Here is a 25,825-nt window from a genome sequence, read left to right on the forward strand (position 1 = left end):
TTTTTTTGTCTTTGTGTGTTTCTTTCTCTTTTTTTGTTTTTTTTCTTTACTTTCGTCGTTTTTCAGACCGAGTGTGTCAGCAGCCAGGACTTTCTCTTTGGGTTCCCTTCCAAAATGCAGCCACTGCCGTCACCAACCTTTACAAAGGTAAGGACAACTTTGCTGCATTGCTGGCTAAGGGGAAGGGCGGTCTGCGTCAGGGTTTAAGTCCTGCGTTCCTTAGTGCATTGGCCACCTTGACCTGGAGGTATCTCCCGAGTGTTTTCTGCTTCTGAATCCAGCCACTAACTCTCAGTATCTTGTAACTTGAGAATTCTGGCGGTGTGATGTTATATTTAGATAACGGGTTCTCAGCCGGGGGCGTTTGGTCCCCTCACCCCATGGCGATATTTGACAATGTCTGGGGGCACTCCAGAGTGTCATCACTGAGTGGAGGCCGCTAACTGTCCTCGGTGCGCGAGACAGCCTCTCCACCCCCCAAATGGCAGTAGTGCCGAGGTTGAGAGGCCCAGAGCTCCAGACTGTGAGATGTGCTTCTTAGGCACCCAGGGAAGAGGAGTGTGTCTCGCACAGAGGTGGGAGGGACAACTTGTTTGTGGAAAAGCACCTCTTGGAATAGTTTTTCTTGAGTTAGATAATTTCGAGCATGATGGTGGCACAGCATAATTTAAGTGCGTCGAAAACTAGCTAATTGGAGTAATCTGTACGCACATTAACATGCAGATATTTGATGGGAGTTGCTCTTCCCTAGCAACTCCATCAAATATTTGCCTTCCAAGCTACTTTCTGCCTGATGGTACATTGTTGGCAGGAAATCTGATCAGTTTGAGTTGATATCAAGATTTGTGTTTCATGGCAGTGCTTTTCTGCAGTTAATCCCCACCCCCCACGTGAAGATACGTGAGTAAATGTTCTTGCCCATCGTGTTCTTTCAGCAACAGTGGGTTTAGGTTTGTTTTGAAGATTTGGAAATTTGGGTTTGATATTTGGCAAGGTTTCTGTGGGAAAAGGATTTGAATTTGAGTGTTAATTTTAGTAAAAATGTAATTTAAATAAATGCTTTTAAACTGCCAGAAGCTGTTGATAATTGCAGTAGAGCTTTGTGTTTTTCAGAATTATCTAAATTAGGTTGAAACAGGCTGTGGAGTGACTTGGTTCTCAGATTCTTAGCTGCATAAGAATAAGGCAATTAAGATAGCATTCTTTAGGGAAAAAATCCCTTATTTTGGATTTCCTTTTAGACCTTGCAGTTTTTTGGGATGATAATTTGAGAATGTAAACTGAACCTGGTGAACAGAATGTTAATTTCAGGGAATGAGGAGCTAATAATCTAGGCTTACCGAGAAAAAGAAACCTAATGAAATGGTGCCCCAGTGGTCAGCTTTGATTTTATGTAGCTGAGTTCCTTAAATTTTGACTCTAACATTCATTACTGCTTGAGGGTTTTTAACATTCTCTGGAATGGCTCTTGGTTTCACCCAGACAGGGAATTTGAAATAATACTTGAAACTCATATTTTTGGAAAACTCTGCTTTCTTGGACTATAATTTACATATAGTAAAATCACCATTTTAAGGTGTATGGCGTGAATTTGACAAACATACATTGTTAGTAAATGGAATATATCTATTCCCCCCACCCCGGGCAACCGCTGATCTGATTTCTGTATATATGGTTTTTGTGTTTCCATAATGTAGTAAATAGAACCTTATAGTAAGTAGCCTTTTCTGTTTGGGTTTTTCTATCCACTTTTTTTTTTTTTTTTTTTTTTTCAAGCTGTTGTGGCCTCTCGCGTTGCGAAGCACAGGCCCCGCACGCGCAGCCTCAGCCACCATGGCTCACGGGCCCAGCCGCTCCGCGGCGTGTGGGATCTTCCCGGACCGGGGCACGAACCCGCGTCCCCTGCATCGGCAGGCGGACTCTCAACCACTGCGCCACCAGGGAAGCCCTCTATCCACTTTTCATAATGTTTTTGAGATTGATCTGTTCAGTTCACATTGCAGGTATAAGTGCTTTTTGTTTTCTGACTAGTGTTGTGTGTGGAGGTATCACGGTTTATCCATTTCAGGTTTTGCAATTATTTTTTGCTTTAAGGGGAAAGCAACACATAGTTTTAGTCCATCTGTGTGCCACGCTCTTGGACTAGGCCGTAGAAAAATATGAATGTTCTCTGACTTCTCAGTTTTTGGTGCTGTTGCGTGCTCCTGGAATGTATCTCTTTAGGACTGTAGCTGATGGTTTTATTTAGTGTTAATTCTTCATGTAAAAAAGTGGGCTCAGAAGCTGAACTCTGAAATAATCCCTAATTTGATTTCTTCATTTGAAAATGCTTCTTATAATGTATTCGTTTCCTTTGTTCAGAAAATGTAATGAAAGACATTAAATTTCTTTTTAAATAAATATGAAGTTCTTGCATTATGGCAAATGCTGGATTGTCAGTCCAAGCTTAGTTTTATTTTGTGTCCTATTTCTGTAAAATGAAATATATCCCCTTTTACCTGAGGAATGGTTAATTGTGGTTTGTGGAATTTGGTAGTATAGCAACATTATTCTGTTCCTAGCTGACTCAAGGAAAGTGTGGATAAGCTCTGCAGATCCTCACATTCTTCCTCCTTTTCAGGGTGTGGTCTTTAGAGAACAAGAATGCAGCTGTAGGAATAATTGGGTATCTTAAATAGAACCAATAAAATTAGCAAGGTAGTGTCACAGTGCATGCATCTGTAAGTAGTGGTAAATTTAGAGTGTTCACAGTTCTTACTCAATATCTAAATGTAATTTATGGGGGCGGGGATGGGGGGAGATTTTGGAGGATCCTTGTAAATGGGCAATGCTCTTGCAGTTTGTATGATTAAGCGCTTATCTGACAAGCTAAAGATGGCTCATTTTGCCTCACCCAGCCTGGGGAGAGGTTGGTACTTTTACCAGCTTCCTGATAGCACCTAAGATGAGCACATAGGAAGGTCAGAATTGAAGTAAAAGTCTAGCAGAGGGCCCCTTTTGATGTGGCATTTTGAAACATTGAACTATGCAGCTGGTTTGGTTGAATGTGGCTGGAGACTTGGAGGAGAGTGAATTGGGGTGTCCTCGGTGTGCACAGAATTTGGCAAAATGGAAGTTCCTTTTGCTCCACATAGTAAGTTGAGTCAGACATTGGCATCCTTTTTTGGAAGGGAAGAAAATTCTGATGGCTGGTTTTTGTTTTTACTTTGCTTTGATAAATCTAAAGGAAGTAATGTTTGTTAAATGTTCAGTGGTGTTGTGTCCCCTGGCTTAGTATGTTTTCTGTTGTCTGCAGCAAAGGGAGTGAAGTTACTGAGGTGGTTTTAAGGAGCCTGGTTGATGCTTATCTGAAAAATGCTTTGTCAAGCTCATCTCTTTCTGCCTCTTAAATACACCTCCCATTTCCTTGGGTGACTGGTTTCAACCTCTTTCCTGACTCCTCATTAGGAAAATAATGAATTCTAAATTCCTTCTACGGTGTGGGGTTACTTGCTCAGTAGAGGCTGGCCGTCCTTTGGAGCCTCGTGGTCAGCGGAGGTGGGCGCTGGGGCCCTGCTTGCTCTGCAGCAGCTGCCTGGGAGCCAGTGCTCACCCACATCCCCCAGAGCCACTTCTCACTGCTTCTTACTGTCATTTCCCTCAACTTTGTAATATTTTTCTTTTTTGATTTTTGTTTTATGTTAAGCTCCATTTTTTTCTTTTTTTTTGTTTAATGCTAAGCTCCTCTGCATTTTAAAACTGTCTGAAACTTTAGTTGTATACCGACTTCTCCCACATATGTTAAGAGCTTTCTCTTGATACTGTTTATGTTAAAGATGTTTTTGGTTTTCTCCTTGAACAAACAGCATTTGCCCCAAGGTGTGACTCTAGCAGTACTTGGAGAAGGCCAGCAGCATCATTATCATGGAGTCTTCTGCTAGATTGTTCTAGTTCAGATTTTAGACTGTTACTTTTACTTAGTTGTATGGTCCTGGAGACAGATAATGGAATAAAAAATATTTCACTGTTGTAAGCCTTCATTTTCTCAATTGTGAGTAGGAGTAGGTACGCACAACTTAGAGTGCAGGCTCTTAGTGTGTCATGCAGTGAGTCTTCAAGCATGGACTGTGTTGGTGGTCAGGTTCTGTTTTTCAGATGATGTTTTTGGCTATGGGCAGTACTTAAGATGAAGGGAAGAAATTCTTATTTATTTATTTATTTTTATTTCTGTCAGAATAACCTTTGTGGTGTGTCTTCATCTTTCCCTGAAAGGGCTGAAAGTAAATAGAATTGACAGGAGAAAAATAGTGTGATGCCCTTTAAAGTCCTTATTTTTGAGACATCTTGATGGCAGATCCTGTTTATAGTGTGTAGTCACTTCATTGTGGCCTTCTTGGGCTTCTCTGAACTGAAAGTGAACCGAACGTACTGAAAATTTGTGGATGAGTGATTGGTGTATAAACAACTGGTCAGAGAAAGCATGTTCTACCTGGAGGCAAATAATGAAATTTCAGCTTATGTTTTGACTTTCTGGAGTTGGTTTGTGACTCTCCTGCTGCAGAAAACTATTGAACTTTGAGAGTGTTCAAAAAACCTTAGTATGGATTGCAGTTGAATACCCTGTTTTATTTTACTAAGCAGCAGCCTCAGTCATTACTAATACCATTTATAGATTTTTTGTGAATTTTTATAGAAGACTGTCAGTTTCTGATGTGTAACTTCTCTGTAAAAGGATGTTTTGGCTGCAAATAGCAGAAAAGACAGGTCAGGCTGGACATGGATGGGCTGCTCAGCTTTGAAGCCTGAAGGTGGGATTGATTGAATCCAGTGGCTCAGGCCTCCCTGCTCTGCAGCTCTCTGTAGTCCATGTGTGGGCCTGCGCATACCAGCTTTGTCATTAGACTAGTTTCAGTGTTGGCAGCTCACACCTCACAGCTTAGGGTCACTCACGGAAGGTTAGAAGAGCCCAGAAGCTTCTTTCCCAGGAGCTACTGGTAAATGACTTATGTCTCTGGGACAGAATTGGGTCACATGGTTATTCAGAACCAGTATCATAGCCACAGTTTTGGGACTGTACCACAAGTTTCATCAATTGAGCAAATGTGGAAGAAGCTTTTCTTCAGAGCTATCCAAACAAAAACTTGTGAGTACCTTTAGGAAAGGGAGGACGAGGACTGGATGGTAGGGAACCGTGGCCACTCTGATCCTTACCTGGTTCCTGCTGTTTGTATGTGCTAGGTGAAGATTTAAGTCAGTATGTAAGTTACCTAGAGGTTCGTGTTTATCTTTGGATACCACTTTGTTAGGGAACTTAGAAATTGTTTCCTTAAATCAATTGAAAAAGGAGCTTCCCTGGTGGTCCAGTAGCTAAGACTGCACTCCCAATGCAGGGGGTCCCGGTTCAATCCCTGGTCAGGGAATTAGATCCCACCTGCTGCAACTAAAGATCCTGCATGCCGTAATGAAAATCCCACGTGCCTCAACTAAGATCTGACACGGCCAAATAAAATATAAATAAATAAGTAAATATTTAAAAAAACAAAACAATTGAAAAGCAGTTTTATTTTGGTCATGACTCATATCTTTTCCTTTTTTAAAAATTTATTATTTATTTTTGGTTGCGTTGGGTTTTCGTTGCTGTGTGCAGGCTTTCTCTGGTTGCAGTGAGCGGGGGCTACTCTTCGTTGCGGTGCGTGGGCTTCTCATTGTGGTGGCTTCTCTTGTTGTGGAGCACAGGCTCTAGGCGCGCGGGCTTCAGTAGTTGTGGCATGTGGGCTCAGTAGTTGTGGCGGACGGGCTTAGTTGCTCTGCAACATGTGGGATTTTCCCGGACCAGGGCTCGAACCCGTGTCTCCTGCATTGGCAGGCCTATTCTTAACCATTGCGCCACCAGGGAAGTCCCTAGATATTTGTTTCTAATGAAACAATTAAAATACATATTTTTTCCTACAGCAGACTTGTTGGTTAGTGCAGATTGAGTTCTAAGTTTTAAATGTTTTGTAGTTACTAGTATTCCTAGGAAATGTACTCTGATCTAGCAGTGTGATTTTTCTGGTTTGTAGATCCTCTAAGGAGAATGGGAGATGACTTCTCTATTGTTGAGGAAGAAATCGATTGTAGAAAGAACTTTTGCTATTTAGTGACTTTTTAGGGCAAGGCCCTTTGAGCCTCAGTTCCAATTCCTTGTTTATGAAATTGAGGTATCTGCTTTGGCTAACTCACATAAGGTTAGTGAGTATCAAAAAACTATAGATAGTGAAATCTGATTGTGTTTATGTTCATGTAAGAAAGTTCTGCATTTGGTCTTCATTTCAGAAATCAATATGATTCTTTGCCTACTGCCCCTTGCCAGCAGTGGGAAAATGAGACTAATAAAAATCCCTTGAATTCAATTTCAGCTATTTATATAAAAACAGTTTAAAAAAAATATGAAACAAAGATGTCTACTGTGAGTTGTATGAATCAGTTTGTTTCTTGAATAAGGAAATGAATGTGTTGTGATTAAAGGTTAGATTGACATTTTGATGCCCTTGGGCTTTGCCTAACCTTCAAGATCATGGCCGTTTTCCACAGTGGCTTTGGCATCAGTAAAAGTGTTGGACACAAGACTGTCCCCACAGTTTTCTTTGCTCTGCATTTCTAGAATTTGGGTGTCTAATTGGAAGGTTCAGGAGTATTCAAAGCAGTCTTTGGCTGAGAGCCTTCTGGAGGCCATCTTTGTGTGTACGTTTATTATTTTACTGGACACTAAATTAACCAGTGATTAAAATCTAGTCTGGTCATTCCTAAGATTCTCCAATAAGCATTTAGATCTCTTCTACTTAGTGCAAGATGTGATAGGAGGGTTTAATTTTCAACCAAGTAACTCTTTAAAGTTCTCAAACATAAGAACTATATTTTAAACTATGTTTTAATGTCAATATGAGATTCTCTGTTTAAGGAAATAACTGAGATTGGATTAATCTGGGCGGTAAAGTAATTGGATTTGGCTTTCAGGATATGTTAATGGTATAAGACCAAATAATGCCCAGACAGTGCAAAAGCATGTATGTACCCGAAGACCTTAAATGTTAAATCTGCTTTTCTCCTCCTGTACTTCTTAGTCTGTAAAAGTCTGTTTACAAAATACTTGATTTTTAGCGTGTTCTTGGTTGGTTGTGTTGTTGAGACTTGTGCAGAATTTTTGAGGTGAAATGATTGGTCAGTTGCATACATTTAAAAAGAGGTTCACAACTACTTATATAACTGCCTTCCTTCAAAAGTATGAATATTGAGTTTTCCAGCTTTGTTCAACTCTGTGATTAAATGCATCAGCTTGTTGCCGATCTGACTTGGGCTTTCCTTGTGTCCTCAATCAAAACGAATCAAAGCTCTTTCTTCGCAGGATTGTCAGGGTTTTTTTGTTTTTTTTTTTAAACTGCCTCATCTGCTTCCTTCCCTTTGGCTCTTGAGTTTTTTTTTTTTTTTTTTTTTTTTTTTTTTTTTTTTTTTTTAGAGTTTTGTATGAAGTTCAGCTTTTCTTATTTGCTGTCTGGTTTGCTAGGTGTACATTTACATGCCTGCTTCATCTTACTTTGCACTATCCACGTTTGCTTCGAACTTGTTTCTTGTACCCCTTTCAACTTTTTTGTTCCTCTATACTTCCAATTCTGGACCTGCCTCCATTTGGTTCTCGAAAAATAAAATGTCCTGAGTCATTCTTTTTGGAAACAAACTTCTCTGGTTAAGAGCTTGATTTTAACAGCTCTCTTCGGTAGGGCAGCTTTGTAGAAACCTAGTTGCTTGTAGATCCATAACAGTGGATGGTTATCCTCCTTTCTGTGGTCCCATGGGATGGGCTTAGTTTACTCAATGACTCGATTTCTCTTAAAATGTTTCTAGCTCTTTCAGAATCACTTAAGGTCTACATACAGGTTTACAAGGTTGTCTTAGAGATTATGCATCCTTTAAGGTTGGCTTCATCTAAGTCTTTAAGACTAAGAGATGGGAAAGCGCTGTATTAGCCTCTTAAATGGTATTTACCTTTGAAATGGGGTTCGTGCTTGTTTTGTTTATGATGAAATGAGAAATCAGAACACGTTGATTCACATTGTTACTTGGGCATTCTAGTAGTGAGACACTGGAGAAATTACTTCATTCATGAGTAGCTTTTTCTTTTAGACGCGTTTATTATTTATTTATTTATTTTGGTTGCACGGGGTCTTAGTTGTGGCAGGCAGGCTCCTTAGCTGTGGCATGCGAACTGTTAGTTGAGGCATGCACGTGGGATCTAGTTCCCTGATTAGGGATCAAACCCGGGCCCTCTGCATTGGAAGGCGGAGTCTTTTTAACCACTGTGCCACCAGGGAAGTCCCACGAGTAGCTTTTTTTATATTTGTAAAATTAGAAAGTTGTGATGGAGTTTAATATTTAAAGAGTACTCCTGTGGGTAACTTCTTTCATTTTTCTTTTTAACTTTTTAGCAGTAAGAACTGATCGTCTAAGGAATAGGCCTTGTTATAAAGTTCTGTTTGTGCTGCCCTCTTGCCATCTTTTTTAATAATGCAAATTCATGCAGCTTGGGAGCCTCTGTGATGTCTGGATTATTGTCTTTCTGGGACACAGGTCTTCATTCACTGGTTTGCTTATCCTTTCAGCATCTACTTTAGATGTCGCAGACAGAATTAAAATCCAGGTTAGGAAAAGTAAGAGGAATGAAGATATATTGGTGATTTTCCTGCTAGCACAGCAGATCAACTAAAAATAAATTGCAGTGACTTAAGTTTGCAAGTATTAATATTGTTTTCAACTGTGTAAAGCCACTAAAGGGGCAGGCCTCATTTTATTGAAAATCTGGGTTCAGTATGTACAGGGGGCGGGCAGTATCTACAGGGAGAATAGGAGACCAGTCTGAGAGATTTTAAGACAGGGTCTTTTGGAAGTGGTTATAAGTTAAAGAAAACTGTTGGGAGCTGGAAGCAGATTGAAAACATTCCTGGGAAATGAATGAAGCTTCTTGTTTCCACAGTGCTGTTTGGCTTTGTTGAGCAGTCAATCAGAATTAATTTTCCCTTATTATTTCTAAAATGTTTGCTACTGCTTTTAGTGTGTTTCCAGTTCTTGGTGCTGAACCTGTCAGTAGGAGTACACCTCCGAAATGACATGGTACATGCAAGGTGAGCACCGCCTGAGTGATTTGTTGCGGTGTATAGTCATCTGGTGAATGATGTGAACGCTCCTGTTTAGAACTCCTGAGAATTCCTTCTTTTCTCAAAGCTTAGTGGTTAAGAACCACAGACTCTGGAACAAAAATTCCAGCTCTTGAATACTGTGGTAGAGTTACTCAGTGTCTGTTTGCTCAGTTGCAATGAGGGGACAGTTGTACTGCTCTCAAGGTATTCATGTACCTTTTTTCTCAGGGGAAGCTGGGTATAGTGCCAATAAGCATTTAATAGTTCACCTATTTAAAATTTTTTTTTTTTTTTTTTTGGTACGGGGGCCACCACTGTGCCACCAGGGAAGCCCAATTCACCTATTGTTAGCATTACTAAATAAACTAGCTTGATTAGATTAAGTAAGCTTTTTTAAGGAAATAACATTATTAAAGTGGTAATTCGTTTAAGAATAAGTAGTCTCTGTTTTTATTTATTGAGTTTTTTTTTTTAAAGAAAAAGGCAGAAGCTCTAGGATTATGTGATGTGTTTACTGAATTTAGAATATTATGATTAGGTGTCAGGTATGATATTTTAAACATGAATGAAGTTTAGTTTAATAGATTACTGATAGACTTAAAGAGCCCCGTACTTAATGATATTCATTTTGGTGAACTTGTAAAATGGTGGTTTTCTTCAGGAGAGAACGCAGCTTGGCTCTACTGATCATCGTGTATCTTCTTCTTATTCTTTTTTCCTAACAGAAAGCGTGGATACCCATCAGCGAAGTTTTGATATTGGAATTCAGATTGGCTATCAGCGACGCAATAAGGATGTGTTGGCTTGGGTTAAAAAGCGCAGAAGAACTATTCGTAGAGAAGATTTGATCAGCTTCCTGTGTGGAAAAGTTCCTCCACCGCGAAACTCTAGAGCTCCCCCAAGACTGACTGTAGTGTCCCCTAACCGAGCTACTTCAACGGAAACTAGCTCATCTGTAGAGACTGATTTGCAACCCTTCCGGGAAGCCATAGCTCTGCATGGTAAAGCCGTTTAAAAATACTTCTTTGGAAAAATGGTTAAGAGTGTGCCTGTGGACCCAATTTCACATTTAGGTTTAGGTCCAGATATATTGTCTGTTTTTTGTCTATTCTAGTTACTACTTGCTCTAGAAATGTTTAAATAGAATGTAAGCTAAGAACTTATATGGGCAATTTTTGAATGTTAGCCAGCCTATCCTAAAAAAAATGTTTTTAGAAAGTTAGTTTGAGCTGATTGGTGTTACAATAACAGCATTTTTTGGAACATTGATTAGAATTTATTGCTTTACACACTTATATTGTACATGTTTCCGTACTCTTCTGAGTCAAAGAGGAAGTTCTGTGTCTTAAGAATACTATTAAATTTATAATTACCTGGAGAGCCTAGTCAGTTACGGGCAAGTAAGGCAGATAACTGTTGGGCTCCCTTTGACACCTTAGGTTATTGAGTGTGCCTGTAGAACCTGAGCGTTGATGACCCAAGAGGGAGTGGACAGATGTAAGAATAATTAAATTGACTTTCCTTATGTCTGTTGTCCCTTAGGGCCTTGCTTTGATAGGACTGTTAGAGAACAGGTCTATCACCATCTCCCCAGGCCAGACCTGCCATAAAAAGACATTCTTGGCTGAGGGGTTTTAAGTATTATTGGAGAAGCCTGGGGTATGTAGTCAGTAAGTTTGTTGTTGCTTGTTCTCTAATACAGGCTTCCAGATAGAACTGGGAGATGTACTTAGGACATTCAATACTGCTGTGAAAATAAAACAACAAAATAATACTTGGTTGAAGCCAAGATGAAAACATGGATTGTACAAGTGACTAAACAGAAGTAATTAGTGAGTTAGCTCATGAGTCCTGTTAAAAGTTAACATATTTCTGAGCCATAGTGTAGGTCATCTAAAATGAAATAACCTGGTGATAAAAGCTGGGATGTATACAAAGGGCTTCTATATCATCGAAGCTTTAATGCTTACAGAGATCTTGTTCTCTTTGGCAAACATTGATTCTTTATCTAAAACGCCATTCAGAACATGGGAGTTGGAAAAAGTGTTGTTTTTTTTCCCCTCCTGATTGTGAATTTGTTTACGATAAGTTAAAAACACAAAAACATTTTATTGCAAGGAAGTCCATGATGTATGGATGCAGTACGTAAGACTGCTTGCTGTTTCTAATGTAGTGGAATAGTTGATGCTGTCAGGAAGTTTGAAACTCAGGCAAAATAGAGATTGATCTGTTCCTAATGAATTAGTTTGACATCTTTTACCATTGTTTGAAAAAAATTACTACAAGTGTACATAGTTTGTCAGATTAATTTTAGTGCATGGTAGTATTTGATGTAGTTGTGTTTTCCTTAAGCATTTTGATTTCCTTTGTCATCAAGTGGATTCATTCCATATTTCTCTTGTTGAAGTGTCTTTTTTTCTGTATTATACTCTACTATAGAAGGTAGTTTTAAGAAACATAAATGCCACTCTTGTTATAAAATCTTAATGCAGTTGTACACATTGTAAAAAGGGCAAGCTAGCAGCCCTCCCCCCTCCAACTACTACTATATTCTCCACATCCCATTACATTTTCTTAAATTGAGTTTATTTAACTTGTGATTTATTATTTTACTGAACTTTGGTAGTTTTAGTGGTGATGTAGATTTAGGAAGGTACTATTTATAATTTTGACTTAATGTTTAAATTGTGAGGGTTTAAAAAAGTTTAATTATAAAGCTATAGAAAAATAACCTTTCCCTTCAATAAACTTACGAAGTAGTGCCAATCCAGAGTACATTGGATTCCTAGGGTTCATAAACTGAATTCATGTAGTTAAAACATGAAGTTGCTATGCAGTAATAGGGCCCCTTGAAAAGAGTACACAGAAACATTATATACTGAGTTTTGTGTTATATTGGTTTTAGAGGACATAGCTGTGTTGGGAATGCTAGTCTGACTTGAGTATTTTTAGTAATTTGAATGATTTCTAATAGGGCATTGTTAACTAAATTGTAAAGCAGATTAATGACTAACTTTGTAACCAGGTGTCCTCATGATCTGACTTATTGAATAGCTGTAAATTGAAGTCAAAACTGTTCAGATCTTTTAAAATATATTTGGAAATTCATCTTAATTAGTGTACATACTGGTCAGAATTTGGTTTTGCATAGAATTTGCTTAGCCAGATGTATGAAATGTGAGGTCAAATTGAAGTTCTTGGGGTTCTACGTTGGAGGGAGAGTCTAAATTCATGAAGTTTTGGGGTACCAGGGGGAGACAGGAAAAGAATTGGTATACTGAGGCTGACTTAAATTTATAATCAAAGCAAACATTAGTGTAGGAGTCATATTGATTTATTCTTATCCATAAGCAACCTCATGTCCTTAAAAGAGAGGACAGGGCTTCCCTGGTGGTGCAGTGGTTGAGAGTCCGCCTGCCGATGCAGGGGACACGGCTTCGTGCCCGGTCTGGGAGGATCCTACATGCTGCGGAGCGGCTGGGCCCGTGAGCCATGGTCGCTGAGCCTGTGTGTCCGGAGCCTGTGCTCCGCAACGGGAGAGGCCATGACAGTGAAAGGCCTGCGTACAGCAAAAAAACAAAGAGAGGACAGTTACCCCTGTAATTTTTTCTTTTTTTCTTTATCGGCTCACTTCCAACAAATGCCACCCATATGTGCTATGTGTTCTTTATATGAAGACAGATGGCCAAGATAAAAGATAATTGTAGAGTTTTTCATGTAGACAGTGAGGGTGTGATGATAAGATCCTTTGATCAGTACCCTCATGAGCCTTACATTTAAGTATTGCAATTAAAAGTACATCAATTAATGATTATCAAACAGTTTCAATCAAAACTGTCAACTAATGGTTATGGAGGTTTAAGGAATATGATCCAGTGCTTTATTTTGGCACTTGTTTGCAACATATGTTGTTTATTTTCTGTGTAACATGATATCTCCTTATCTGGATGCTAAACTCACCAGAGAAATCAAAGAAATGTATATGCATGTGCTAAATTGATCTCTGTCCTTTCCTTATTCATCCTTGTCCTAAAATAACATTATCAAAAATTTACTGAGAACTGGATTAATAGCTGGCACCTTGTTTTTATGTAAATTTCAGATAGACCAAAAATCATCTGGACCATTTTGTGGTTCCCTGCCTGCCTTTCTGATTATTCCTCTCTTAGTCATCCTTTCTCTTCTATAGACTTTTATTGTCTTCTCTTTAGGCTACTTTGACCTCTGACCTTTCAGTGACTTAGGTTACATTCCCCAGGGTTTAGCCTTTAGCCACCTTCTCCTGCAATCCCTTTAAGGGCCATTTCAGTCTTAATTTCCAAAATTGGTCCTTATAGTTTAGACCCTCTCTCCTGACTGCTAAAGACGTATGCCCCATTGTCCCCTGGTGGACATCTCTACCAGGGTGTCCTGCAGGTGTTCAGAGCGGACTCATCTAGCCTCAACAAAGCAAAAACAGGTCTTTTTTGTTTTTGTGACCTTGCCACTCAGCAGATGCGTACGTGGCAGATTCTGTGCGGTTTCTAGGTAATACATGATTGAATAGGTGCTTCCTTTTCTGTTGAGGCCAATGCATACTTGGATGATTTATTTTGATGTCATATGTAAGGTGTTCTGGGGTCAGAAAAGGACATTTCACAGTGCGGCCTGGCCATGGGTTCAGGGAAGGCTATTCTGGAGGAGGTGAGTTCTGGGCGCTTGGAATAATCTCCTTCCTGCTCTTGCTTCCCAGTCCTGAGTTAACCCATTCACCAGTCCCTCTTTCCTGGGACCACTGGAGTGATCTTTTTGATCTTGTTGCTTCACTGAAAAATAACGTTTGTATCCCTGTGTCCTCTAGGGTGAAGTCTGAACTGAGCACAACATTGTTAAGACCCTTGTGGTTTGATCTGACCTTGGGTCAGATATCTTAGCTATATTGTGTAATCTTTTGAATGCCTTCATGCTCTTTTCTAAGGTTTCCTTCTGCCTGTTCATCCCTTCAGACAGATCGAACATCTGTGACAAAGCTTTCCTTCAGTTCTCCCGATTTTCTCCAACCTTCCCTGAGCTGGGTGTCTGCTCTCCCCTTTTGCTTTGCTTCCATAGCTATCCCTTCCCATAGACTGGGGCTACAGTGGTGCAGGGACCGTGTCTTGGAGCTTCTGGCTTTAACAGAACCTGGCATAGATGTGTTCTGAGCTTAACACAGGGATTCAGAGGTCTGCTCAGTCAACGCAGTGGGGGCAGAGAACCTTTCCAAAGAGTTGAGGCTTATAGATCCCCAGGTGACTGCAGTATGAGGAGGGTGAGGAGAATGGAGAACGGAGTCAGGTGTATCTTAGTGCTGTAAAGTCAGCTCTTCACACTGAACAACTGAGTCTTGGAGTGGGGCCTGAGGGTGATGTACCTTTAGAGCGGTTCTTTCAGTGTTTACTTCACGTCAGCATCCTGCTGAGGAGGGTCTCATTTAAAACTAATACTTCCCCTGGATTATTGCCGTTTTATTGATGAAGAAGGCTTATTTGGCTAAAATAGACCAGGTCAGTAAATGGTAGAACAGATATTCCAGATCTGTCTGGTTCCCCAGTTCAGTGCCTCTACATGTGTACATTTAGGGTTTCTTCCCCCCAGTAGGGCTGGTGGATGGCATGGGAAAGGTCTCTAGGCTTGTTTTTCTTCCCTAAAGACATCAGACTATATACATAAGTTTGGTATTTCTTGCTGGGGTTTTTCCCCATAAGTGAATCTGGATAAGTAGGCTTGAAGATGAATGGCTTTAACCTGTATTTCTGGTTCATTTTAGCAGGAAGAGTATTTAGGCTTTGTACATAGGCTGCGTTCCCAGCATGACCTTGGGCAAGATGGCTAATGTCTCCAAGGCAGTCTCCTCTGAAAAGGAGATACATAAAGTGAGAAGCAGAGTACCCACCCTTAAACAAAGTGTTCTTTGCCTTGAGAGAAGGAGGACTTCTGCTTAGTTCTAAGTCCTAAGTGCCTTCTTTGCCTCTGGATAGCATTACTGCAAAAACAGACCTGGAGGTCAGGTGGCCTTTGAGGATACTTTTTCTCCCTTTTCAGGAAGGGTGGCTTTTTAAATTGCAGATAATCATTCCAGAGGAAGGGATAATTAAAAACTTAGTGTTAACTACCTACTTATATCACTTGCTGAGATCTTGAGCTTCTTTTATGTTGGTATAAACTGGTGAAGTTGGTGATGTTCTGTCTACTGGATGAAGAGATTCTGAGCTGATTTGCCCAAGCTAGTGCTGTGTCTAGAAAGCCTTAGATTGAAATCTGGTTTCCTCATTTTGGGTTCTGTTTGTCATCATAGGGATTAGGTAAAAAGGGTCCAGAGCTAGAATGGGGCACATATGTGGAAGATAGAGACCTGGATGGGAAAGTAAGCCGGGTGCCAAGTCAGACTTCACTCATTTGCTAACTTTATTAAAAACCTGCTCTCAGTCATTTCATAGGTGGACTTTGTAGGTTTTTGGCCCTGGTTCAGACTGTTCCATAAAAATTGGAGACACTTGGTTTTATTGGTAGTTCTAAAAGTCATTGATGGCATTCTTCTTGACTGTAGTACAGGGAACTAAAACCCCATTGGGACTGGGTTGACCCTCTGTAAAATTCATCAGTTCACACAGGGTCTGGGTGTTAAACTAGTCACTGGTGGGAGCCATTGCTGTCATTGGCATTTGGCTTTAAGATATCTCCTTGCTCAAGTTCAAGTTCCTTTTGTGTTTAAACAACAAAAGTTTAAAAAAGACAGTGGGCTGCTACATTTGTAAGTACTGAAAGGGTCTTAGGCAAATGCAGGTAGTCTAGCCTTTAATATGATATTGGAGAATTTCCCCCGAAAAAGGAAAGTAACAAAAGAAAAGGTTTTTGTTTTGTTTGTCTGTTTTTGAGAAAACACTGTGTGTGTTAAAAGATAGCTTTTTTAGCGAGGGTTAAAGTCTGAAGCTTTTTAGTCTGGAAAGTGTGTGTGTGTGTGTGTGTGTGTGTGTGTGTGTGTGTGTGTGTGTGTGTGTGGCTGGCTGTGGTGTTATGAGTTCTGATTTCTGCAATTAAAATCCTTCTGTGGAAGGTGCGGTCATTTAAAAATGCAAGTGTATCTTGTCATTCTGTAGCCTTTCGTATTTCGCAACATTTACTGAACACAGTAAACAGCCAAGCATTCTATTTATTAGAGGCTAGTGATAGGGGCAGGTGATACAAAGATGAATCACATAACCTCTCAAGGAGTTTCTAGCCTAATAGAATTGTACTATTAGACAGTTTGAAGTGTAATCCCAGGCAATCAGATTGAGGCACAGTGCCATCACTTTAGGAGTTACTAGGCTCTATATCTGGCCTCTCTTTTGTCTAACAAAGTCTTTTTCTGGCATATGTGGTGATCCTTAGTCTCTTAAATCATTAAATTGCTTGACAAGATTCTTGGATCTGGAGAGACTGGGTATAGGGCCATACAAGAAAAATGCATTCACTTGATACCATATTCAGGGGTGTAAGGTCAGGTAGGAATTTTTACTTTAGAAAAAAATGTAAGGCAGATTCTGAATTAGTCATAAAATGGATCCCTTCTTCTAGAGTTTTGGAAAGCTGTGAATTTAGGCAGCATGGACCAATAGGATTTTCTTGCTCCTTCGAGCCACAGGTTTTGTAGCTTTTGTTATTTTGTCAGAACATTCTTTGGCCTGTGTGTAGTAGAGAAGTTAACAAATTTCGGTGAGAACAAATCTTCCTGATAAAATTGAGATCTGTACATTTAAGAAGAAATTTGATTATTTATGCTTGGTTCTGTGTCTCTCCCCTTTTCTGTCACTCTTCATTCCATCTGTTGATAAAGCTAAATATAGAAACAAACATTGACAGCCACACAGATACTTAGGTTAAGTGCTTTTTAAACCAATGGTACAGTATGAAAGAAACTTCTTGGCAATTTTCTGTTGTAGAGAATTAATTAGAACTGACCTGTGGGGGATTTATATCCAACCACCTTTCAAAATCCCTTTTCCTCCTCTTGCCCACACTCCTAGCACAATGTGTGGAACACAGTAGATTCTTAATAAATGCTTGTTGAATGTTGCATTCTGCATCTTCTTGAAATAACAGAACTGTCAATAGTCATTTAATAGTAAAATGTTTTAAAAACTTATTTGGAAATTAAGATGTAAGAGATTAATGCACCAAAAGCAAATCTCATCTCTTAATTGCTTAAGATCGATTATTTCAAGTAACCTTCTTTAATGGAAACTCTTGTGAAGGCTGGAATTTTTAAATCATACCCTTTGTTCAGACCAGCCTCTGAGAACAAGAACAATTAAGGCAATTAAGATAGCATTAAATTTTTGATGAAAAGTTGGCACTTTCTGTATATTAAGATTAGATATTAGCTACTGAAGTTTCTGTGGGTAGGACTTAATTAAAGCTTCCAACATTAATAATACAAAACGGTTATGAATTTGCAGTAAAATTTTCTTGGACATTTTTTTCATTGAGGTGAAGTCCATGTAAGCCATGCCTCAAAGCCAGTTTACTCACCTAGTACTTCCTTAATAATCCATTGGTAGTTTAACATTTAAGTTTTATTTTTTTCCACTAGTTTTCTGATTTATAAATACTAATTTCTTGGAAAATTTGAAAATTTCCAAAAAGTAAAAAATCCAGTATCTTGTTTTCCCACTATACAGAGATAACTGCAGTTAAATGTTTGGTGCATTTTCTTCCAGTCTTTTTTTTCAATGTATAAATATTAAAATTATTTCATAGTTGAGATCATGCTGCGTATATGGTACTGTATCTTGCTTTTTTCATTTTAACGTCGTGAGCATTTTTCCCATGGCATTAAAACTGTCTTTGAAAAATTGAAAGCATTTTGGGCTGTCAGCATAACTGAAAATGTTTTCTTGGTGTGACACATGTATCTTTGTAATTGGTTTGATTTAGTGTGCTTTACTTCAATAAAAGTTCAGTATTACAATTTACAGATTGGGGTGGGGAGTGGTATCTACTTCAAATTACCCAAATCTTCCTAGTAGAATTCACCTTTCCAGGATTGAACTCCTCCCCTGGTGCACTTAAAACACGACATTTACACACAAGTGCTTGCTTGCTTAAAACCTCAGAATACAACTTTGTGCAAAGGGAGTGTATGTTCATTTGAATAGTGCATTTCATTTCAAATGCAAGAATGCCTGTTTCTTAGGGTTTCCAGTCAGAATGTTAATCACTTTGTCCAAGTTGTGGGGATTTCACATCCCCCTTCTGCCGGAGATGAGAGAGCTGGTGGCGCAGACCTGCAGAGGGTCCTGGACCTGTGCTGAGTGGAACCACAGTAAACAGTCTGCCTTGTCTCCTCCAGGGCGAGTCTCGAGTCTCGCAGGTGCTGAAGGGGGCTGGGAGGCCAGCAGAAAGGGTAGAGGCGGCCTCTAGGCCACTTCCAGGGCTGCCGGATGGAGGAAGGGAGGCTGGCTGGGCTCTGCATTTGCTCTTTCTGTGTGACCTAACTATGTGCTGGTAAACTGGAATTATATGTAATTAATTCTGAAAACAGGATTTTCTTATGACCCTAAGCATGACCTTGGTATGAAAATAATAGTTCTGTGCTACTTTTTAACACTTTGCCATGTAACCTAGATTCCTATAACTTGGACTGTAACTTTGTTTTAGCTCATGTGGGAGCTTTCTTTTCAAAGTATGATTAAATCCTCTTGATCTTTTTTCCACCCCTGCACTAATCCTTTAAAATGAATGCAGAAACTTTTAAAACTGATAAGTTTATCTTGTATTAAGCAATGGAGACTTTTCTGTCTAATCATACTACTTGTTCTACTGCTTTTTGTCAATTGATATTCCCATAGCCCTTTTGAAAAAGTGTGTTTTTGGTAGAAATTAAGTTGTATGCCCTTGGGCCATACAACTTAGTTTTTAGTTCTGAAGCATGTTTAGATTCTCTGTACTTGTATAGGCCTGATTGTTCATGTGGCTTAGCTAAGGTTTCCTAAAGCATCTTCTAGTAGCTGTCATTGGTTTATAAAATAAAATTTGGGTTGTTTAAAATATATATTTTTTGGTTGTTAATCTTAATTTTTTTGACACTTGTGAAAAGTCTTTTGGGGGAAGATTAGTTAAATTTTGAAAAGAATTTTCACTGCTGAGAGTAGATAATAATAAATAGGTAATGTTGCACATTGTGATTTTGCTTTAGCTGTCAAACTAAGCCCAGAGTCATACACCCAACAGAAAAAAGATTATGGTTTTCTGGAAGTTACTGGGGAATTTTCAAATTGACCAAATTGATGTTTAATCTCTCTTCTTTTTTCATGGAGGATAGCAGTTGAAGGATTTGCTTGAGGTGCCTCTTCACTTCTGATGGAGCGTTTTGAGCCTTGGGTGTTAAACATACAGCTACGTGGCTCCTACATTAACAAGAGGGGCATTGGAGCAGGGTTTGTTGAGTTCTTTTTTGGGTATTGAATGCTTAGGGGATCCTGAGTTCAATTACTGAAGTAGCCCGGTTTATTGCTGAGGGCCCACATTTTGCAGCATAATTACCGTAGAATCTCCTGCATTATGAAACAGGTATGAAAAGGTGGTCTCAAGTACACAGACACCTTTCAGTATGTTACAGGCTGCGAGATTAGGAAAAAAGGCACAGCTCTCCCCTCAAGGAGTTTACAGTCTTGGTGGAGGACTTAAAAACAGAAAAAGAAAAAACCAAACCCAGCAAGTTGGGAATAATTGAGTTTTAACTTCATGGCAAAGACTGAAGTGAAGAGAGCCACCTGGGTATATATTTCCTGGCATTGGAGAGGTGAATAAACATCAACAGCTTTGGATTTCAGAGTGACGGGTAGGGCTCTGAAGCATTCTGTTATGTGCCAAGTCACTGTGTTCATGAGATAGAGATGTAAAGACACAGTGTCTATAGGAAGAGATGAGCAATGGTGCTGTGCTATGTGAAATCAGCCCGAGGCGTTTCTTTCCCTTCTTTTTACTTTTAATAAAGTTGTGTGGGCTGGGGAAGAAGCAGCGTGGTTTTTTTCTGAAGATGTTCGGTTTGAGAGGGCCAACAGGCAGTTAGAAATATGGATGGGCCCTTGATCTCAGGAAAAATGTCTGCTCCTGTGGCACGGATGTGGAAAATGATGCCTGTGGGTAAGCTAAGAGGCCAAGGCTCTCACCTGGGTGACATCAGCCTGTGAGGGGCAGAAGAGAAGCCTGCAAAGGCCAGTGAGGAAGGAGCAGGCAGGCTGGAGAACAGCAAAGAGGAGAGTTTCAAAGGAGAGGGAGGAGAACCAGGAAAGTAGCCCCAGACTGGGAGGCGGTGCTGGAGGAACTTGGGCCTCAGGCAGTGGGGAGCAGATGTTGGGAGGCAGGTGCAGCCCGGGCCATTTTTAGGAACTGCAGATGAGTTGATATTGGCAGTGCATGATTATTAAGCCTTAGGATGGGAGTGAAGAGGGCAGAAGGGAGAGTTAGTTAGCTTTAGCTGCTCAGAGACAGACCTGCGAGGCAGGCCGGGCCCTAGATCCTGAGGCTGAAATAATTTAGGCTCGAAGAGGTGGGTAGCATAACATGAGTAGGAATTTAGATTCTGTTTGAGTCTTGGGTCCCAGCTCTTGCTTACTAGCTCTGTGACCTTGAGTGCCTTGCTCAGCCTTTTAACCTCTGCTTTTCATTGGCAAAAAAGATAACACAAATATCATAGGCTGAGTTTGAGGATGAAATTAAAAAGTGCTTATTAATACAGTGCCTGACATAGGAAGTATTCCAGTATTAGTGCTTTTATTTATTTTTAATAGGCACTAGCCTTGGAAATGAGTGAGATCAGATTTCCTCTGGCCACCAGGGAAAGGGAAAGAGGATGCATCTTCTACAGGGAGAGCAGTGAGGGGACTGGTTGGTTCCTAGCGTAGGGAGTTGAGAGCAGTTTAGAAAGGAGGTGTGGACTGCAGAACTTGATCAGCACGTATGGGAGGTGGTTGAGGCCAAGGGTTTGGGAATGTTCACAGTATTTGTAGAGTGAGAACAATGTCAAAGGGAATTTAATAGCTTTGGTGTGGTAGGAAGCAGAGAATCCTTTTTCAACTTAATGTTCAAATTTAAAGTACATTTATGGAGTAAATGAGAACGGGCCCCTACGAAACCAACCTCTAAGCTTACTTTAAGGTACAAGTCCTATTCTTGGGAAACACTGATTATACTAGATCATATCAGTTTAGTCAAGCACTAACAAAATCCATATATGAGGCTAGGATAGCCCAAGGGGGGGAGTCCGTAAGAAGGAAAATCCACAGGCGGTGATGTCAGGTTATTAAATTAAATGCTGTGGTTTGTTTTCAGGCCTCTCATGCCTTTCACAGGTGTATCCTGAACATTTAGAAGCAGAACATACAATGGCCTCCTTTAACTGTTCAGGGGTCTAAGGAATGAGTGTCTGACCATGAGTGCTGGAATACTCTGGATTTAGTAACTCTTAACCTTGAAGGCAAGGCAGCAGGATTTTTTATACCACCCTTGTTCTACCACCCCCCCGAAGGATTAGAGATGATGCTGAGTGAGGCTGCCCTAAGGGGTATATACCAAGTATAGTATAGTCCAGACCTTGGGGTGATCATATAGCCTGATTTGTCCAGGGCAGAATCACTTTGTATTTGATGTCCCAGGATCATTTTTAATAGTGACCCTTTTCCATGTTCAGTAGTGTACTGTTTTAGATGCTAAATTATAAATTCGCCTTATCTGTAGAAATGTCAGAATAAGCCCACTCAGGCCTGGAAGTGACTGCATGCTCCCCTGTTTGCACACACACACAGCACAGCTATCTATTGGAACAGTGACTTTGTATAACCAAAATCTTCTCCTGTTTAAAGCAAGCACCTCCTTCCTCAGCTCTAAGTTACCTATAGTCCATACCTAGTAGAGTAGATGGCAGGATTTCATAATGGAGTTGTACACCTAGCATGGTGCCTGCCGCATAATAAGCTTCCAGTAATTGGTAGTAACCGATATTGTAAATATTGGTAGTATTACCAGTGAACATCTCCTATGTCAAAGCCAGATGATTCGTTCTTCCAGGAAAAAACTGCTGCCCGGTGACCCCCTTGCAAGGAAAATAGGCAGACATCCTTTGACACTATGACGACGTTGAAAGTAAAGTTGGGTTGCTTTCAAGAGGGTTAAATAATCGAGCAACTCTAAAACCTTTTTTCTTCTTCCTAGGTCTTAGTGGTGCAATGGCTAGTATAAGCGTGCGTTCGAGTACCCCAGGCTCTCCTACACATGTAAGCAGTGGATCGAATGCTAGTCGAAGGAGAAATGGACTCCATGATGTCGATTTGAACACTTTCATATCAGAAGAAATGGCACTCCACTTGGACAATGGTGGAACTAGAAAGCGTACCTCAGCCCAGTGTGGCGATGTCATTACAGACTCACCAACCCATAAACGCAACAGAATGATCTAAACTGCAAACATTTTCACACCCACCATGCTGCTTGAAAGCCACTTGATCCTCAACATATACTATTATTGCAAAGGAAACATGAGGCCATCTTCCCTTGTTCACTGTTTAAGACAAGTGAATTCTATAGTGGTTGCCATAAAAGGAAGTTCTAGGTATTTACAGTAGATGCCTCTTGTAACTATGGCTTTCTTAAAACTATAGTCCTAGCAGAGGACATCAGATATCGTGTAGTCGTTAGCAAGATCATCATAGGCAAACATATATCCGTTTCAAGGCTAAAAGTGACCTTAACTGTATTTATTCTCAAAGGGAAAGGAAGTATCAGATGTTTATTTGGTTATAGAACGCTTTTTTTTTGGGGGGGGGGGCTCCATTTCCTGTGTGTTGAGTATTTTGCTTCAACAGTATTGCCAGGTTCCTAAAATTGTCTAAAACACGTGATTTGGCTTCCTCGTCAAATCGCCAGGCTCCCATTTTTGCAGCAGCCCTGTACCGTGCGCCTGGTTTCTCTAGTAACTGTGCAACTTCTGATTATTGAACTGTGCCCTGTTTTTAGTTTTCAAAGCAGTTTCTAATTCTGGTGATTGTGTGATGTAAAGAGGTGCTATGATGGTCATGCAATTAATACTTAATATCGAATCAATACACAACTTTATTGGATTCACTTTGTGTGTGTTAGTGCTCTAAAAGTAGCAATATTATTAAATTGCCCCCAGATTAACCTCGTAGGATTGAAATACTCATTTTTAAGACAAGTACTACTTCCCATGCAGGGTACTGTCCTTATGGTAAATGTAAACATGTAGACTGCATTCATGGTGACCTAAAGTAGAGAGGTCATGAACTTTATGGGCTTCCTTTTTGGTTCAGTATTAGTGAGAGCGAGATGGATGGTGGGAGGGTAGGTATTCTAGTCTGTTATATTCTGTTTAACATTTTTCATGAATGTTCTACTTTGTGCAGTTTCCATTGGAATGGGTGGAAGATAAAGGTCTTTTATCTGCTAATAATGTGATCACACCTTAAATAGCAAAACCCAACTCTCCAATCCCTCTCCTATAAAGTGCAGTTTGGAATCTCATTCTGGAAAAGATGGAATCGCATGGAGGTTCTCTAGATGTTAGGTAGACTTAAATAAAAGTTTTCAATAGATTCCTCTTTTGAGTAAATATAAGACCTCTTGTACCTACAATGTTTTAGAGCATGTTTCATCTTCATTTTTAATATCTTGAACTGAATGGTAGTCTTTTTTTAGATGAAGAACTGATGTCAGCCTGCCAGGTACTGTAATTTATTCTATCATATTATTATAAATGTATCAAGTAGGACAGTGAAAATGTTTCCTTGCAAACTTGTAGCTCAGTATCAGTTACTTTCTGTTTTTATCCTTAAAAGACCATTGCAAATCAGTGTAAGGGTTTTTCCAGTAATTACTCACAGCACTTTGTTAAAGTTTGCAATTTCTTCAGCCATTTAATAATCTTTCTGTGAAGAAACTTTGCTAAGTTAACCATAATATTCATTGACTGGGTGGGATGTGAATGTAATGTGTGAACTGAAGAAGTTCTGTATTCACTATAGATACAGCCCTTATTTAAAGTCAATTCCATACTAAACCTAGGAATGAAAGTGAGGCATTTCTAAATTTTTGCAAAAGTGGATCATTTTTTTTGTTTGAATATGATAGGAAGAATTATAGCAATGTATCATTTTACCGGAAACGGGTGAGCCTATGTATTATGAATACTTTCAGGCTTGCCTTTGGAATATATCAAGAAATGAATCTGGAGTTATCTTTTTCTATCGTTGTAAATTTAGATTCTGGAATTGGGTTTGGTGGTGTGAAGCATTGCTCACAATCAGCCAGAACTCTTCTTCCTAAAGGATTTTGAGGCTGAGGAACACATATTTAATCTCCCCTTGGTTCTAGTTCCTCTTTCCAAGTTAGTAACAACAAAAAAAATTTTTTTTGGTGGTTTTTGTTTTAGTTGGTGCTCTGAAGCTTAATCTCAATACCCTTTACTCTCGATTGTCAAATTTTGATAAAACATGTGCCATTTTCTTTGGTAAGAGAAAGCAGGTCTTCACATCTGCCAGAACACAATTTATATATCTTATTGGCTCCATTAAACTTTTTGAAAACTTTAGCATTTGTTAGTTTTTTCCATTGCATTTAATTCTAAATGCTCTGTCACCCAGCAGTAACTCTTCCCCCCATCTCCGTCCCGTTGCTCTCCTGTGCCACCCGAGCACAGAATAAACCAAGACCTAGGAGTAGAAAGGGAAATGATTTCTCTTAGGAAAACTTAGTTCTGACTGCTAGATTTTTGCAGCCTTTCTTTGTGCCATTTTAGATGCAAAACAAATCATGGAAGATTGCATATTTGTGTGATACTTTTTAATGTTGGGGTTTTTTTTTTCCTTCAGTCTCTTGAGAACAGTGTAGGCTGACAGTTTACTTTGGGGGAACAGAACCTCTTTTCATCTTAAGCTAGATTCTCTGATTCTTTTAGACGTCATAGCTCATGAGTTCTGTTCCTGTTACCCTAACTTGGCATGAGTGGGTTGAGTTATCCTTAAGCTGCAGTGTTCTGAGCATGGCTGAAGCATTAAAAACTTAAGTATATAATGTTTGGTATTTTATAGAGCAAAATTAATGGAAAGCATTTGGCTGAATCTAAAGACCTGCAGTCAAATTCTTCAATGTGGTTTACCCAACTGGAGTAGTGGTACACACCTTAAATCATTTAATGAATAAATAATTTAAAAAACCAAAAAACTATGGGGCTTGTCTGCAGTTTTGTTTTGGTCATCACATCTGAACAACTTTGACATAATCAGATGAAGTTCAGGCTTAAAAAATAACTAGCCGAAATATTTTTCCCAAGGGCTGCTGGAACTCATTAAACTTGAGTTACTGTGGCTTTTGGGCCTTAAGGTTGCCTTACAGCAGTGAAAGCTGGGCTAATTTGCTGAACAGTAAGCGGAGTCGCCAAGGCCTGGCCAAGAGGGTGAGCTAGCCTCAGTGCAGTGAAGGTGAAAGATGCCAAGAGATGATTTGGAAATGGCCTTTAGCTGGGGACACAGGCAGCACAGTTAATTTCAGAAAATGATTATGAGTGGATCAGTAAGTTTTTGGCACCATTACTACCTGAACTTTTTGAGAGGTATAGTGACTGTTAGCAGATTAGTCTCATTACATTTTATTTTGTATAGCTT

At 39.7% G+C, this 25,825-nt stretch overlaps 1 protein-coding gene across 1 annotated transcript in view; it reads left to right on the plus strand.

Moving 5' to 3' along the window:
- The window catches only part of HAPSTR1 (HUWE1 associated protein modifying stress responses), a 27,509-nt gene extending 2,124 nt beyond the window's left edge, over positions 1-25,385 (plus strand). The window contains exons 3-5 of the mRNA XM_024759629.1: positions 22-147; positions 9,875-10,150; positions 22,362-25,385. Coding sequence (XP_024615397.1) covers positions 22-147; positions 9,875-10,150; positions 22,362-22,606 — 647 coding nt within the window. The 3' untranslated portion in view covers positions 22,607-25,385. The remainder of the gene's footprint in view (positions 1-21; positions 148-9,874; positions 10,151-22,361) is intronic.
- Positions 25,386-25,825: the final 440 nt, after the last annotated feature.

Source organism: Neophocaena asiaeorientalis, unplaced genomic scaffold, assembly GCF_003031525.2.
Source record: "Neophocaena asiaeorientalis asiaeorientalis breed wild unplaced genomic scaffold, Neophocaena_asiaeorientalis_V1.1 scaffold254, whole genome shotgun sequence".
In the NCBI taxonomy this organism is placed as follows: Eukaryota; Metazoa; Chordata; class Mammalia; order Artiodactyla; family Phocoenidae; genus Neophocaena; species Neophocaena asiaeorientalis.